We start from the raw sequence: 16,807 nt of genomic DNA, 5'->3' as shown, positions 1-16,807 counted from the left end.
TGGGATTCTCCAGGCAGGAACACTGGAGTGGGTTGCCATTTCCTTCTCCAATGTGTGAGAGTGAAAAGTTGCTCAGTCGTGTTCGACCCTTAGTGACCCCACGGACTGCGGCCTACCAGGCTCCTCCGTCCATGGGATTTTCTAGGCAAGAGTACCGGAGTGGCTTGCCATTGCCTTCTCCTGAGTGGTAAGTAAATGGGGTCTCACTACACTGTTCCCTCTACTTCTATATATATTTGAAATTTCCCATAATAAAGTTTTTTTTCCTTATCACTTTACAATTTTCTTACAATATCACTTTGTAATTCTTTAAAGCTATTTCTATTACAAAATAAAAAGGCAGTAGAATAAATTCTATTAGTCTAGGCCTTTGGCAAAGAAATAAAACCTACTGCTAATAAATCCAAAATACAGTCCAGGTGATCCACCCCCATTTTGAATATTTCTCACAAATACTAATAAGTAACAAAGCATTAATTATATAAAACAGGTTCTTGCAGTGATTGTTACACTTATGTCAACAACTATAGCTACCTTAGAGGTTTCATTAGCCCAGGATAGATCTAGGCATTATTAAAAGAGGTGATCAAAAAACAAGTTAAAGGCAAGTTCTTTAAAAATTCTTAAGATAAAATAAATATTAATATTCAGAGCTCCATGATGACAGAGAACATCTTAGACAAATGGGGTGGAGCTAATGGGGTGGTTTTGTTTAAATATAAACTTCTCTGACAGAAAAAAGGATGGGCAGTGCCAGGAGATGGGGCAATCCTCTCCTTTGCTCCACTTTGCTCACAAAATATGGCCAAGTCTTTGCCCTGTTGGTTGGCTCTGCCTTTCTGACCTCTGAGTCAGCTTTTTCTCTGGCCCTTCAACCTCCTTCCTGGTTTGTGAGACCTCAGTCCATTCACAGAACCCACGATGTGGCACCACCTGTGTCATCCATACTCTCTCAAGGGTTTGTAAAATTCTGAACGATGGTGGTGGTGGTGGTGGTTAGTCGCTCAGTTGTTTCCGATTCTTTTGCAAGACAGGCTCCTCTGTCTTTGGGAATTCCCTGGCAAGAATACTGGAGTGGGTTGCCATATCCTCCTCCAGGGGATTTTCCCAACCCAGGGATCGAACCCACATCTCCTGCATTGGCAGGTGGGTTCTTTACCACTGAGCCACCTGGAAAATCACCTGGGAACAATGATGTATTACTTCTGTGAAAAACAAAAATTCTAAATTGCATGTGTAGTATGATAACGATTTTGTAGAAGTTATACATAGATGTACAGATAGAAAGGAACAGAACAAAATGAAACAGTTTTGATAAGACAGTAGAGTAATAACTTTTTTGTTTTGCTTTTAAATTTTACTTTAATGACGTAAGGTTCTGGCAATAACATCATAAATTTCAGTTTTAAAAATAAGTAAAAACAACAAAAAGAAACCAAAATGTTTGTGAAAATAAGGAGCTAGAAGGCCTTTAAGGATGACAAATGGCTTCTCAACAGTAACCCAGAGAGTAAGCCAGTAACTCTGTGTCTGAGCAGCAGGAAGGCAGTGCATGGAAAGAAGTACTGACACACAGTGTATTGGGTGGCATGTCTGGCACAGGCTGAATGGAGCCCTGTACACATGACAGAGGTTCCATTGCTGTTGGCCAAATACACAAAATGAAGTTCTGTGGGAAGGGAACTGCTAATTATCAAGGAAAAATATTTAAGCTAATAAAAAATACTGATGACTATGAGACTGTGAACATTCCAGAAGGATGGATGCTCAAGATAAGGGAGCTCATTCCTACCCCAAGACCATAGTAAGTGTAGAGGGGTCAGGGAGGTGTCAAAGGGGAGAAATCACAAACAAGGAGGGATCGGGCCTAAGTATAGCCACTGCCTCTTCTTTTTCCTCCTCTAGGATTAGGTGACAAAATGCCAGGCTAAACTGCCAAGGTCATATGGAAAAAACTTACCTGACAAGTGATGAAAAACCTGGTCTCAAGCCATGGAGACCGAGTTTGCAGGCAGCACCAGCTGTCACCAGGGAGCCAGGTAAAGTTACAGAGAAAACTCAAGTCTTACCAGAGCCCTCCTACTAGTCCCCAGGTACCCAGTCCCTCAGGTGACCTTCCTACCACCCTTGTGAAATTAAGCTCCCCCTCTGGGCTTCCCTGGTGCCTCAGATGGTGAAGAATCTGCCTGCAGAGCAGGAGACCCATGTTCGATCCCCAGGTCAGGAAAATCCCCTGGAAAAGGAAATGGCAACCCACTCCAGTATTCTTGCTTAGGAAATCCCATGGACAGAGGAGCCTGGTGGGCTTCAGTCCATGGGGTCACAAAGAGTTGGACGTGACTGAGCGACCAACACTTTCACTTTCTAGGTGCTAGATAATGATCCAAATTTATCACCATCACCGCTGCTCCTAACCCTTAATCAAAACTAAAAATCATTACAGCCATCTCAAATAGATATTGATCCCAAAGAAGCAAATGCCATGGATGTGTGATCAACTGATTGTGAAATAACAGGTTGTAGGATTGGCTCTGCTCTATTTTGAGCAAGAAGTCTTTTAGTGCCACCTGTCAACTCTGTGTGATGTACCCACATCCCGCCTTCAGATCAGGGAACCACAGAGAATAATGCATGAAACTGCACTTCCAACTCTCGTGCCACCCGCCCTGCTGTGTCTCACCTCTCAGGAAGAAGCCTCATGCCTGCCGTGCAGAGGATGTAAAGGGGGGTCTCCTTGTGCTTCCTCACAGGCACATGAGCAGCAGCAAAGCTCAGGAGAGGACGAAGGTAATCACTGGCATGTTCTGGAGTGTCTGCCATTGCAGAGATTCCTTAAGTAAGGTAAAATACTTTCATTAAAGAGCAGATCACAGAGACTCAGAAGACTGATATCCCATAAGGTTCTGTCTAGGTCCTAATCATTTATTTATTTCACAACAGTAGGGCAACAATGAATCCCTCCTATTATCCAGAATCTCCAGAAGAAAAGGATAGCTTTCTTTCTCCTTCTTCTCTTCTCTCATTTCTGCAGCAGATAAAAGAAATCAACAATGATATAAATTCCATTTAGTACCTGGCTTGATTTTTTTAACCACTGGTTGGCTGTTTCGGTCTCTCATCTGTTTGATGTCCAGTAAGTCATGAGGATTCCCATTATGTCTTGGCCAGAAATAAACAAAAATCCGAGAGCCACTGCTGCCACAGTCCACAACAAGTCCATAATTCAGATCTGGGTCTTCAGTGTCAGTAGCTTCAAGATCTCCTACTCGAGCCAAATACCTAAGCCAGGCAGAAAGAGGAACTAGTGTTAAGCGAATAGCACCACCACTTTATTCTTCTGTTCGTGAGTCTTCATTAAGTGGCTACATGTGCCAAGCACATGGGACTACACATCCTAACAAAGGAATGAAACAATATTGACCATATTTACTGATGTACATGATGCAACAGCTGGTTTACACTGAAATTACGTAACTAGAAGTTTGGGAGTGGTTCTGAAACTGGTCAGGGTAGCAAATCTTTTACTAAGCATTAAAGGGTTTCTAGGCCTGAGTAAATACTGAGCCACTAAATTGGAGGGTAGTTTGCTAGGCACACTAGATAACTAAGGCAATCCTAATTTCATTTCTATTTATCTATCCTTTCTTTATAAAAACATGAAGAATATGGCAGAATGATACCTGACTGACAGCAGGAAGATGGAACAAGTAAAGATGCTACCATCAAAACCCCAAGGTTTGAGTCTCAGCTCTAACACTTTCTATGCTTTGAGACCATCAGGAAATTACTTCTCTCAGGTAGTTTCCTCATCCAGGAAATCAGGGTGGTTGGGAGTCTCTGCCCTCAGAGAGGCAATGGGTATTAAGCAGTTAGCAGCTGCTGTGCTAACAGATAGGTGCTGTGCCAGTATCCCTGCTCTTACTGTTACATGATAAGGATAGGGAGAACTAGCAGAAGATGCTCTGGCGGAAAGGGCTGAAAGTTCAGAAAACAAAGAAAGCTAAAAGCTGGTAAAATCCTTCTGAGTGGTGAGGCTTCAATAAAGTTAAAAAATTAAATATTAAAGTTTCCTCAGAGTGTGAGGGTCTAAAAAGTACAAACATCACTGATGACTCTTTTCAAAGGTTTCATCTGAAGAGGAGACCAGTGAGAATGGCTTTTAGTAATTACTCAAAAAAGGAGAGCTCTTTCTTGGTGCTAATATACAATGCATGGTTCAGTTCAGTCGCTCAGTCGTGTCCGACTCTTTGCGACCCCATGAATTGCACAGCACGCCAGGCCTCCCTGTCCATCACCAACTCCCGGAGTTCACTCAAACTCATGTCCATCGAGTTGGTGATGCCATCCATCCATCTCATTCTCTGTCATCCCCATCTCCTCCTGCCCCCAATCCCTCCCAGCATCAGAGTCTTTTCCAGTGAGTCAACTCTTTGCATGGCCAAAGTATTGGAGTTTCAGTTTTAGCATCAGTCCTTCCAATGAACACCCAGGATTGATCTCCTTTAGAATGGACTGGTTGGATCTCCTTGCAGTCCAAGGGACTCTCAAGAGTCTTCTCCAGCACCACTTTCAAAAGCATCAATTCTTCAGCGATCAGCTTTCTTCACAGTCCAACTCTCATATCCATACATGACCACGGGAAAAACCATAGCCTTGACTAGACGCATGGTAGGCAGACTAAAATTTTGTCTTCTAAATTCTTTGAAATTTGAATAAATATTACTATAGATTGAGCTAATAATTGAATGAATACCTTGAAAAGAATACTGTGACTTTTTCCAAGTAATACCGCCCCCTCCCCTAGAATGATCTTGTTTGTGTTTACTGGTGATTTCACATTGCTACACAAAGTTCCTTATTTTGGACAGAAGCAAACTTGATGAAAAGAAGACCATGTAGAAACAGTTCTAAAATCAAAAAAGTAGGGCTGAGTACCTTTCCTATTCTAAAACACAAAATGCATTTTTTTTAAAAAGAGAGGAACATGTATTTGAGCTTGTGTGCTAAGTTGCTTCAGTCTTATCTGACTCCATAGGGTCGCAAAGAGTTGGACATGACTGAAGCAACTTAGCATGAACGCACATAATCCTGTAAATTACTGTATCGGATAGGGTCAGGGAGATAGGATAGGATAGGATCTGATATGAGAGTGAGTTGTGGGAAGTGAAGCAGATGGTAAAAATCTGTTTCACACTAGAAAGTTTACAGTCCTAAAGATTCCGTTCCACAACAACCTTTCCCATTCTAATCAAATTACTGGGCTGCAATGGGCTCATAATCCAACAGACAACTCTTAACAGGTCACTTCTATCACAGGAAAGCTGGGCAGACATCTGGGTGCCACAGACAGAAAAGAAACCGGCAAGATAATCCATGCCCCAAATGACTTTTCATTTCTCATCAGCAATTCTACTTCACAGATCTTTATCTGCTTTCCTTCTCTGCAAACCACTCTTGCTACTTCTCTTTGACAAGATTCTGTATCCCGTCCCCTCCTGCTTAACGAATAACTTTTCCCAGTACATTGGTTCTCAAAATTTGTGGGCTCAGGACCCCTTTTTACAGTCTTAAAATTAGTAAACTCCAAAGAACTTTTGCATACATGGGTTACATCCATCTACATTTACCATGTTAGAAAATAAAACAGAACATTTAAAGTATTTATTAATTTAGACACAATAGTAAACTCAATACATATTAACAAATTTTATGAAAAATATTTTCTAAAATAAAAAAGAAGTGTGGTGGTGTTTTAGAGTTTTGCAAATCTCTTCAGTGTCTGAATTAATAGAAGATAGCTAGATTCTCATATTTACTTCTGTACTCAACCTGTTACAGTAAGTTGCTTTGACTGAAGCATGTGAAGAACGACAGAGGATAAGATGATTGGACGGCATCACCAACTTGATGGACATGAGTATGAGCAAGTTCCAGGAGTTGGTGATGAACAGGGAAGCCTGGCATGCTGCAGTCCATGGGGTCGCAAAGAGTCGGACATGACTGAGCAACTGAACTGAACTGACTGATACAAAGAAAATCAAGCTTCACATAATGTTGCTGGAAAAGGGAATAGTACTTCAATAGCCTTTTCAGATTACTGTGGATATTCTCCTTTGACACTACATTGAAAGTTGACAAGTGGAGTTTCTTACAGGTTGGTGGCAATGTGGAATCTAAACTCTTTAAGAACTTTTCATACTGTTACATTAAAATGCACTGGTCTATCTTTCACTTTAAATTGCTTTTACTCACACATGATGTTGTCACATCATATACTGAAAACTGCTGGTTCATTGAGCTATGCAAATCTTCTTAACATTGACATATTTCGTTCTGCCAAAAACCACATACTTTCATTAATATCACTACCAATTTTATCAAAAAAGTCTTTGAAGTATTGGGAAGCACACCCACAGTGGCAGAAACAAATATCCAAAACTTCTACTTTTCACTTAAAAGTTCAAATTTTATCATTGGCAATAAATACTGATAGTAATTTTCTGTGAAGTGATGGGTTTTTACTTCATTCATTTTCAAGAAAATGTCTTATGAAATACCCATGTCTGAAATTCATAGTTGTTCTGACAGTTATTCTTCAAGTGAAAAATAGTATGATAAAAGCAGGGCTGTATTCAGCTCTGGAGAAGGAAATGGCAACCTACTCCAGTGTTCTTGCCTGGAGAATCCCAGGGACGGGGGAGCCTGGTGGGCTTCCATCTATGGGGTCACACAGAGTCGGACACGACTGAAGTGATTTAGCAGTATTCAGCTCACAACTCAAACACCTGCCTAAGTGCTTTTCCTTGAGACAACCTGCATATATAGCAAAGTGCTTAATGCATATTTCCCATTTTGTCACACAGAACATTAAAATGATATTCTTAAGTGGAACTTGACTTTTCTTCCCATTGCAATTGTGTGACAGGGAAGACACCATAATTACTGGTTTAATTTGGTGCTCTATCTTGATTTGTGCTAAAGCACTAGCAGTTTTACCCAACGTTACTTTTGTATCATCAGTGTAAATGTCAACTCAGCGAAAAAAACAAATACTATCACCACAACCAAAAGGTAGAAGTAACTTAGATGTTCATGACAGATGAATGAATAAACAACATGTGTTATATACATACAATGGAATACGATTCAGCCTTAAAAAAAAAGAAGGAAATCCTGTCACATGCTACAACATGGGTGAACCTTGAGGACGTCATGCTAAGTAAAATATGTCAGTCACAAAAGACAAACACTATATCATTCCACTTATAAGAAACATGAAAAATAAGAAAATTCACAGAATCAGAAACTAGAATAGTGGTTACCAGGGGCTAGGGGTAGGGAAAAAATTAGGGTTGTTGTCTAATGAGTATAGAGTTTCAGATTTGCAAGATGAAAAAGTTGTGGAGATTGGCTGCATAATAATGTTAAGATACTTAACACTGAAAAACAATTAAGATGATAAATTGTGTTATGCACTTTTTAAACACAAAATATGTTAGTATTTTTATCGAAATAGTTTTGGCCTTACAGATCCCCTAAAAGGGTCTCAGAGACTCCCAAGGGTTTCTTTGAGAGCCGCTACTTGAACACAATCTTCTAACAAACATTCGTCTGTCTTTCTTCCTATTCCTTCCCCTTTCCCTTCTTTAACGTGGTTTTCCAGTTCTTAAGAAGCCTCCACTCAACAATGCCAATGCTTGTAATATTCACAATGACCTGGAGTGTGTCGTTATTCTCTTTAAGCAGTTTGCTTATATTTCAGGCTGAGCCCTAAGATTTCTTTCGTATTAGTTTGCTCCACCTCTCTGTTTAGATTCTCAGTTGCTCAAGAGTGAGTACATTAACTGCATGCCCCAATACAGTCACAATGTTCCTCACATTTCTCCAATATGTATCAACCAATACCGACTGGCTTGGGCCTAGAGCTCACAATATGAAGCTGCTGGTCTGTTAACAGTTCACCTAAGTCTTTGTATAGCTATACTCAAAGTCAGTTGGTCTTTTTCTTAGAAAATTTCAGTGGCTTTCCAAAGCATCCTGTGATCCTCTTTGGTTCCTGTCACAATAAGAAGCCTTACAACTCTAATCTGGGTACAGCTAAACTTTGCTTTCTTTTCTCTTAAAGTTGCCATGTGTGCATTGGCAGAAAAAAGTCAGCTGACACTACAATACAAGGAAGAAAGATAGGACCAGAGGGCATTTATGTTATACTTTCCACTTGCATCTCTAATCAGTAGCTGCAGGCTGCAGAAGTGTCTATGTTTCTCATCTTCCATACAGATGAGTAACTGAAGAAAAATCCTTCCCTTTGGCTTGAAGTAAAGTATCATCTCTTTCTGGAATTCTGACCTCTTATGACCTATTCAGGCTTCTGAGAAGCCTTTCCTCATCCAGGCTCCTAACAAAGATGCATTACTTGTCCTTTCTTGGATATTTTCATTTCTGATTTGAAATCCTAGACTTAGCCATCATGATTAATTACTTGCATTGCTGGATCCTCCTGCTTCGCTGACACTGCACTAAGTCAATCCCTAAAGAGGACTTACAAGCCCAAGAGAAAAACTCCAAAAGCTTTGGAATCCCTCACACCCACTGTCCCAGGAGAAATCCAATTTACCATCACATGCACTTACCCCCACCTCAAACCCACAAATCCTCTCTATATGAGAAGCATGATTTCCCTCTAGTCACTGCTGAGTCAGTGAAAAGAAAGATACCCACATATACATCACCCAAGGCAGAACTGGAAAACAATTGGCTTTTCGCTGCTATTATCCTCAAAACATTAACAGCATTAGAGCAATAACTGACCAAGCCATTAGCTTACAAAATCAACACAAATTATACCACTTCTAGAGTTCAAGAAGAACTCAGTAACATGCCAAAAGTCCACTAAAGTGGCCCCCATTAGCATGGAGCTACCACCTCTTTGATGAATTGTCATCATCCCAACTCTGTTCAAGGCTCAAAACCAAATATAATGACATTATAGCCAAAGTAGCTGTGCATGACTGATGACAGTACTACATGCCCAGAAAAGCATCTTGTAAGGTTACTACTTATCTCCTAACAAGATTAATCAGAGCAGTCAGAAACATTTATAATTTAAAGCTCTGCTTATAAATACTATGAACACCATCAAGGACAAGCAAATGAATAAATGCCAAAAAATGTCTTCCATTTCACCAGCAAAATCTCTGATTTGCTCCACTATACATTAGAACCCTTAACTTCATCTGGATATTTGTTTATCATTTTTATTCTAACCATAAGTAATGGCTCCTTTTCACTTGCTTTAAACAGAATTAAAACTCCTAAGGAAGGCCACTATTGAGCCAATCACTGACACAGAAGCTCTCACTCAGTTATTCCCAGGTAGCAAAGGAACATGAAGGCACCTTTCAATAGCTACCAAAGACATTCTTCAGAACAATAAGCCAGACAAAAATTTCCCCACTAACAAAGACAGTAGTGGGGGGTACCAAAAAGTTTTTGTTGTTGGTGATGCTTAGTTGTTAAGTCATGTCCAACTCTTTTATGACTCTATGGACTGTAGCCTGCCAGGCTCCTCTGTCCATGGGGTTTACCTGGCAAGAATATTGGAGTGGATTGCCATTTCCTTCTACAGGGGATCTTCCTAACACAGGGACTGAACCTGGGTCTCCTGCTTGGCAGGCAGATTCTATACCACTGAGCCACCTGGGAAGCCCTACCAAAAAGTGAACATCATTAAACATTAAGGTGATAAAGAAATGTAATGAATACAACAGTTCACTGTTTGTCTTGCACAATATACATGTATACATGCTAAAAAGAATCCCTTAAACTAAAAATTATTAATATATTTTAACAATTTACCAGCATCCAGGGCTAGCACATTCCAGAACTTTCTGACCTGGAGGAAATATTTCCCATCTGAACTGTCTGATAGGATAGCTACTAGCCACACATGGCCAATGAAACCTGAAATGTGACAAACACAAAGAAGGAACTGTGCAGACAGTATTTGTTAAGTAAGTGAACAGATGAATGAATACATGGGTGAACAATACAAAGTAAGGCTGATGAAGTCGTTGGAGCACATAGTAAATGGCACATGCTAGATAAATAGTTGACTAAAACACATCTAACAAAACATATTCTTAAAGACAGCTTTGCTGTGCATGACGGGGGAGGACAAAGGGTATATGAGAAATCTCTGCAGTTCTGCTCAATTTAGCTGTGAACATAAAAGTGGTCTCAAAAATAAAGTTTATTTTAGAAGCATAAATCAAAAAATAGTCCTGGATTCAAACCTTACTGACACTCATCAATCTCTAAACTTATCTTTTTCTAAATTCTAGATCTAGGTAAACCTCCTGGTTTCTCCTTCAGCAGAAATGTGAATACATGTTTATATAACAACAATTCTTTAGTTTTGATATTGAGGGAAAACCCCCATTCATGCTTCTACAATTTGGGGCCACATCACCACCAAAGTGATATGGTAGGTTCCACCAATGACTGAAAAAATTCAAATTAAAAAGCAGTTTTCAATACAACTAGAAAAAATTCAAGTTAAAATATTTTTCACAATTTAAATTGGAAAAAATGACTATTAAATGTATGTGATATAAAAATCACAACTACAACTCCTTGTCCTAATTTTTTATAAGGTATTGAACTTAAGTGATGGGTATTTCCCTCAATTCCTAGTTATTTATCATCAGCTAATGCTCACTGGTGCCTAACAGTAACAGCCACCACAAAAAACAAATTCTGGAAGAAAAATTTTAAATAGAGTTAGTACCGCCCCTTACCTTCATTTACCTTCATTGTATATTTGCAGGGCAGAAAATACAGAACAGAAAAAAATCAAGATTATTTCAAATAATACTAATAAGCCTAACATCCGTAATGCACACCAGGCAGTCCTAGGTGCTTTTCTTTTTTAATCCAAATGACAAGGCAGGCATTTTTTACCTCTACTTTATACTTAAAGAAATAAGATACCAGAGTACAACACCTGTCTAAGATCACTCAACTAGAAAATGATGGGCTGATTAACTCTAAAATCAACCCTCTTTCCCTATACCACAATGCCATGTTCCCAGATAAATATAACTGAACTGTAGAGCAGTGCTTCCCAACTTAGGCTGCATATTAGAATCACCTTGAGAAAAGGTCCAGTTATTTTTTTAAAGGTCCCCAAATGATTCAGGGGCTTCCCTGTTGGCTCAGATTGTAAAGAATCCACCAGCAATGCAGAAGACTGGGTCTAATCCCTAGGTTGGGGAGATCCCCTGGAGAATGACATGGCTACCCACTCCAGTATTCCTTCCTGGAGAATTCCATGGACAGAAGAGCCTGGCGGTCTACAGTTCAAGGGGTCAAAAAGAGTGGGACATGGCTGAGTGACTAACACGCTTTTCTCATAGAATTGAATACCACTGTAGAAATGGTCTATAGAAAATCTGAGTTATTGAGTCTACTTTTAATAAATTCCTCTCTCCTGCCTACTGTCAAGATGTCAGCATATTATTAATTACTGTCATCAGTGTGTCCACATCTAATGACCACCACACCCTTCCCACTATCACCATTCTAACTGGCTATTACCTGCGATGTCTGAGACAAGAGAACCAAGCTAATTAAAACAGTATGTACATGTACACAGTAGTATATTTTAAATAGATAACCAAAAAGGACCCACTGTATAGCACAGAAAACTCTGCTCCATAATATGTAACAACCTAAATGGAAAAATAATTTGAAAAGGATAGATACATGTATATGTATAACTGAATCACTTTACTGTACACCTGAAACTAACACAACATTGTTAATCAACTACACTCCAAAAATAAAAAGTTAAAAAAACAAAAATACAGTTTGTAAAACAAAAGCAAAGAGGCTCTATTTGAGAGTCTAACTTATCACTATAGTACACAAGCTCCTAGTACATGAACTTAATGATATCAAATATGGTTACTCATAAGCCTCTCTTGGTTAATTTCTGCTTTTTAATTTTATTCCTGATTCTTGACTATGTACAGTCCCTGATTCTTTGTTCCTGATTCTACACAGTTAAACTATCATCTCATTGGGAAACAATTATGCCTTCACATCTGCCTTCCTACCTAGATTACAAACTCCTTGAGTTCAGGAGCCACGTTTTATTCACCTTTGTACTCAAGCGTCTAGCTCAGTGTCTCACATACTGCAAGCTCTCAACACGTTTGTTTCCTAAATGCCTCATATAGGCAGCCATGAGTGAAGGTGAAGGACACGTGGTAATTTGTGGCCATATGCAAACAACCTTTCAGTAAAGAACAAGGAGCTCTAAGGCTATACGGCTGCTGGCTGCTTAGCCAGAGCAGTACAGGGTGTAAAGATTTTGTCAGGGGTGTGAGGATTTTGTTAAGTCACTACACAGGCACAGTCTGAATGTTCCTTAGCTCTGGGGCTAACTTGTTTCAGTTAATTCAGTCTAAGTATTTATTGAATCTGGCCACCTGAGTTTAGTAGTAGATGAGAACTATCAGATCACGCTACCTCCAATGAGTCCCTCAAATGCACTTTCTTCTCTCTATCATCATTGCTGCCACCCAAGTCTAGGCCATCATCATCTCTCTATCGGAGTATTCCAATTTATTCTCCATAATGCCACCAAAGTGACCTTTTCTTAAACAGCAGTTCTGATCACATCACTCTTCACAGTTTTTCAAAGCCTTCCCTCTACCCTTAAGATAATGTCTAAACCCCCTAAAATGGCTTAACAAGCCCAGTCTGATCTGCCCCTCTAGCTGTATAGATCACCACTCACTGCCTAGTAGTCCTTACTCTAGCCATATTATCCTACAAATAAATCCATAATTAGACCATGCTATGTTCCAATGAGAAACTCTGCTCAAGTATGTCAAGAAAATCTCAATAAGCATTTAAAACACTCAAATTATGGATTGAGTTTTCTAAAGCTAATGGACAGGGAGGCCTGGCGTGCTGTGATTCATGGGGTCGCAGAGAGTCGGACACGACTGAGCGACTGAACTGAACTGAACAGGTTTCTCAAGACCAATTGTTAATAACTCTGTCATCGATCTAAAGAAGTGTTTCCTCTTTGAAAAGGAAGAAAGAAAAATACAAAGCAATACTGTTACTGGAGGAGGGAACAAAGTTTGAAAACAAACTTCTTGAAAAAGAAGCACCAAGGCCTCCATGCCGTGGTTCCTATCACTCAGCACATAGCGGCCAGTCAATAAAACTTTGTTGAATATTTTAATAAATGAATAACCAAAGTGAATAGGAAATGAGAAATTCTGGGGACAGAACAACCCAGAAATATTAAAGGGAGGATGCATGTGTCCCAATTCTGACCAAAAAAGACTCAAGGAAAGAGTTGCTGGAGGTTTCCAGGAAGGATCTTCATTCTTCTAAGAGAGCATGGAAAGACCTGTTTCTCTCCTACAGGACATGAGTGAGAATGGAGGTAGCCCTGGCTGCTATTATTCAACCACTTAGTATGCTGACAAAATGGGCAAATGAGACAGACAGTCCCATCCTGAGAGCCAATGTTGAACTTGTGGTCCTTGTATCCCTGAACTTCTCATGATGTGAGCCAATAAACATTCTTATTATTTAAGTCAGTCTGACTATTACTTGTAGCCCAAAGCCTCCAAATTGATACTTTCTGGGAAGCAGTAAGGAGAAAAATCATGTTGCAGATGATGAACACAACATATTACCATTTCATTCTGCAACCTAACCAGAAACTAATCTTTAAAAAATAGCAAAATTTGGATTTTCCTGATGGTCCAGTGGCTTAGATTCTGCACCCCAATGCAGGGGAGCAGGGTTCGATCCCTGGTCAGGGAACTGGATCCCACATGCTGCAACTAAGACCCAGTGTAGCTGAATAGAATAAAATAAATTAAAAAAATAAAAAATAGCAAAATAACTGTTTCAAAGGAATACAGATCTTCTATGCACTGGTAGAGAAGGCAATGGCAAGCCACTCCAGTACTCTTGCCTAGAAAATCCCATGGATGGAGGAGCCTGGTAGGCTGCAGTCCGTGGGGTCGCTAAGGGTCGGACACGACTGAGCGACTTCACTTTCAGTTTTCACTTTCACACATTGGAGAAGGAAATGGCAACCCACTCGAGTGCTCTTGCCTGGAGAATCCCAGGGACGGGGGAGCCTAGTGGGCTTCCGTCTATGGGGTCACACAGAGTCAGACACGACTGAAGTGACTTAGCAGCAGCATGTACTGGTAAGCTCTATCAGATAAAAGCTATATTAAATAATTCCAAATATATTTTCTGTGAAAAAAGGTATTCAGCTCTTACAGAACTAACAATAGGTTAGACTCACAGAAGAAAATACTAATGAATTGGAAAGCACAGCAATATAAAATATCCAGAAAAACACAGAGAGAAAAAAAGACTGGGGGAAAAAAAAGTGAACAGAACATAAGTGGGCTGTGAGAAAATGTCACATGACTCAACATATGTCACTGGAGACACCAAAGGAAAAGTGGGAGAGTATAGAAAAATATTTGAAGAAATAATATTAACATTTTCCCAAATTTGATTAAAAATTATAAATCCTTAGACCCAAGAATAAACAAATCACAAACATAAGAATCATGAAAAAAACTACACCGAAGCCCATTACAATCAAATTGTTTAAAACCAATGATAAAGAGAAAACCTTAAAAGCAGCCAGAGAAAGAAACATTACGTACAGAGAGAACAAAGAGAAAAATGACAACAGAGCTCTCCTAAGACAAGCCATAAGACAGTGATGCATCATCTGTAAAGTAAAGAAAGAAAAAAAAAAAGATCAACCTAGAGTTCCATACTCAGTGGACATTTCTTTTAAATGGAAAGCAAAATAAAGACTTTTCCAGTCATATAAAAGTTGAAAGAATTCACCAACCACAGATTCATACTACTAGAAATGTTAAAGAAAGACCATTAGGCAAAAGGAAAATGATACCAAATGGAAATATGAGATCTACACAAAGACATGAAGAGGCCCAGAAATGGTAAATATACAAGCCTTTTTTTCTTATTTTTAAAAACCTCTTTAAAAAATAATTGAATGCTTAAGGCAAAAATAATAATGAATGGTAGAGCTTGTAACATATGTAGAGGAAGTAAGAAGTATGACAACAATAGCACCAACGTCAAGGAGAAAGAGATGAATGAAAGTACACTGTTGTTAAGTTTTCGAAGAGGTATATTACTTGAAGTAGTAAGTTAAAGATGTACACTCTAAGCCTTAAACCATAAAGCAACTACTGAAAAAATAAAAAACACAATTATATCTAACAAAACAACAAAGGAGATAAAATAGAATCATAAAAAAAATGTATTCAAAAAAAGGGGGTGGTAAAGAGGAAAGACAAACAAAGAACAGATGTGACAAGCAGAAAACCAATAGCAAGATAAATCAAACCCTGAATATAACTGATTAATGTAAAAACCTGAACAGCCCACATAAAAGGCACACATTGTCAGACTGGGTAAAAAGACTCAACTAAACTCTGTCTATAAGAAGCACACTTGAAACATAAAGAAACAAAAAGGCTAAAACAAAAAGAATGAAAAAACATCTATCATGCTAACACTAATCACAGTTCAGTTCAGTTCAGTTCAGTTCAGTCACTCAGTCGTGTCCAACTCTCCGCGACCCCATGAATCACAGCACGCCAGGCCTCCCTGTCCATCACCAACTCCTGGAGTTCACCCAAACTCATGTCCACAGAGTCGGTGATGCCATCCAGCCATCTCATTCTCGGTCATCCCCTTCTCCTCCCGCCCCCAACCCTTCCTAGCATCAGACTCTTTTCCAGTGAGTCAACTACAAGAAGGCTGAAACTGCCATAGAAATACCAGCCTAGTAGACTGCAGAGCAAAGAATATAATTAAAGAGTCATTTAATAACTACAAAAGGGTCAATTCATCAAGAGTAGGTAACAATTGTAAACATGTATGCACCCAGTAAGTTAGCCCACCAAAACAAGGAAAGAGAAATATGCTTTTCATGGTTAAAAGGTAGCATTAGCATTTCTCAATCAGATTAAGATCTTTTTAACGGAGTAAGTGGCATGCAGTTTTAACTAAAAGTGCAGTATTCCCCAGTTTTCCCCAAAAGAGTCAAAGGTGGTTGTTGTTCAGTCGCCAAATTGTATCCAACTCTTTGTGACCCCATGGAGTGCAGCACCCCAGGCTTCCCTGTCTTTCACTATCTCCTGGAGTTCACTTAAATTCATGTCCATTGAGTCAGTAATGCTATCTAACCATTTCATCCTAAGGTAGCAGTATGTTAAACAGCTTATCAAAATATTTATGACTTCACTGCCAAAGCTGGACAAAGCAATGTAAAGCTGACTCACCTTTCATATTGCCTATCTCGTGGTGATGAAGCACCCCAATGTCGAAAGTCCATGATTAACATAAGTAAAAGCAGACACGATATGAAGAAGAGTCCTAGGAATGCCACCCGCTGCCGGGGAAATGGGCTCACTGTGGGCACAGTGAAGTACCAGGAGGCTGGGCAGAGGAAGGAAAAACTGATCCTGAAATAAGACAAACATCAGTAAGAAAAGTCTCTACAACTGAGTGCTAAAAATGGTTTTAAAGCTAGATTAAAGCCCTTCCTAATAGAGATAAAAAATTTAGGCCACCAGAAGTCTAAATGTTCATTCAGTCTCAAAGTTTAGAAAAGGACCTATATGGTTCATGGGGCTTTTACTATATAAACTAAAAAAGCCTTCTCTGCTCTTTTTCCAAAGTCTGCACTTTGGAGTGAAATTCAAAGAAC

The 16,807-nt window shown here is 39.4% G+C and overlaps 1 protein-coding gene across 2 annotated transcripts in view; it reads right to left on the bottom strand.

The window, feature by feature from the left end:
* ENTPD7 (ectonucleoside triphosphate diphosphohydrolase 7) overlaps positions 1-16,807 on the bottom strand; it is a 31,636-nt gene that overhangs the window by 12,939 nt on the left and 1,890 nt on the right. Inside the window, exons 3-5 of one of the 2 annotated variants that reach the window (XM_055424894.2) lie at positions 16,380-16,562; positions 3,074-3,279; positions 2,681-2,831 (exon numbers count right to left, since the gene is read on the bottom strand). In XM_055424894.2, the coding sequence (XP_055280869.1) occupies positions 2,681-2,831; positions 3,074-3,279; positions 16,380-16,562 (540 nt within the window). The remainder of the gene's footprint in view (positions 1-2,680; positions 2,832-3,073; positions 3,280-16,379; positions 16,563-16,807) is intronic. The other variant, XM_055424895.2, reaches the window with a different exon arrangement.

Source organism: Moschus berezovskii, chromosome 12, assembly GCF_049115385.1.
Source record: "Moschus berezovskii isolate FMDL1 chromosome 12, NW_MosBer_1.0, whole genome shotgun sequence".
Lineage (NCBI taxonomy): Eukaryota > Metazoa > Chordata > Mammalia > Artiodactyla > Moschidae > Moschus > Moschus berezovskii.
This window is presented reverse-complemented; position numbering and strand designations above follow the sequence as displayed.